This window comes from Nicotiana tomentosiformis, chromosome 1, assembly GCF_000390325.3.
Source record: "Nicotiana tomentosiformis chromosome 1, ASM39032v3, whole genome shotgun sequence".
In the NCBI taxonomy this organism is placed as follows: Eukaryota; Viridiplantae; Streptophyta; class Magnoliopsida; order Solanales; family Solanaceae; genus Nicotiana; species Nicotiana tomentosiformis.
The window spans coordinates 134826997-134828074 of NC_090812.1; the positions used below are offsets into that span (position 1 = coordinate 134826997).

The window sequence follows — 1078 nt, forward strand, 5'->3', positions numbered from 1 at the left end:
CAAGGTCGTGGCATGACACGTACATATATGTAGATCCATGAAGCAGACCCCAAAGTGCATCCTCCCACACTTAGGGCATGGGGGCCTCCGCTGCTGCTAGAATCTCCCTCCAGGATGACCCTGCTAGTGGGGTCCCCTGTTGCCCTGACTAGGCCTGGATGGATGTGCACTCATCAAAGACAGAGTAAATGACTAAGATGGTCCTGATGACCCCCTACATGCCGCCATACCACCGCCAGAAGAACTACGCAAGTTGCCCGCGGTCCGGGCCTTATTGCTACCCTCACGCTCCCTTCTATTTTTTTGTTTATGGTCCTATGTAGCTTGAGTAAATGCCATCATCTTCCCGTAGTTCATATCAAAATTCAAGGCAGTTGTAGCGGCCTCATTAATAACCAATGGGCTAAGACCCTGCACAAACCGGCGCACCCTAGCCTCCATAGCTGGCAACATGTGAATAACATACTTGGACAGGCGCACAAATTCCATATGGTACTCCCACACATTCATGCTACCCTGCTTCAGGCTCTCAAACTCAGTGGCATAGGCCGCCTTAGTCTCGGTAGGCAAAAAATGATCCATAAAGGCATTGGTGAACTCACTCCACCTCGCCGGAGGGCTCCCCTCCTCACGGGACTCCTCCCACATCTCAAACCAAGAATAGGCCACCCCCTTCAGGTGGTAAGAGGCCAACTCCACTCCCTCCATCTCAGTAGCACGCATAACTCAGATAGCCTTGTGCATCTCATCAATGAAGTCCTAGGGGTCCTCCTTAGGATCAGTACCTATGAATACTGGAGGATCCAATTGGAGAAACATGTTCACCCTGGAACTTGCGGAATCCCCTGGCTGACTAGAAGAAGTAGGTGAAACATTTGATCTCTAGGCCTGGGAGGCCACTATCCGAGCAAACATCTGTATGGCTCCCCTAAGATCCCCATCAGAAATAGCGGGACCAGAAGCTGGAGTTGGAGGTGGAACTGGAATATCAGTCGGAAGGACCGTTCCACCCTCAGTAGGTGTAGGAACTAGTGTAGTCTGAGCATGAATGGTAGATTCATGTGGTTTAGTAATTTGG

At 50.8% G+C, this 1078-nt stretch overlaps 1 protein-coding gene across 1 annotated transcript; it reads right to left on the reverse strand.

Annotated features, from left to right (window-relative positions):
* Positions 1–315: 315 nt before the first annotated feature.
* Positions 316–708, reverse strand: LOC138910182 (uncharacterized). The gene has a single exon (XM_070201405.1). The coding sequence runs from the start codon at positions 706–708 to the stop codon at positions 316–318; it is 393 nt and encodes a 130-aa protein (XP_070057506.1).
* Between the last annotated feature and the right edge of the window lie 370 nt (positions 709–1078).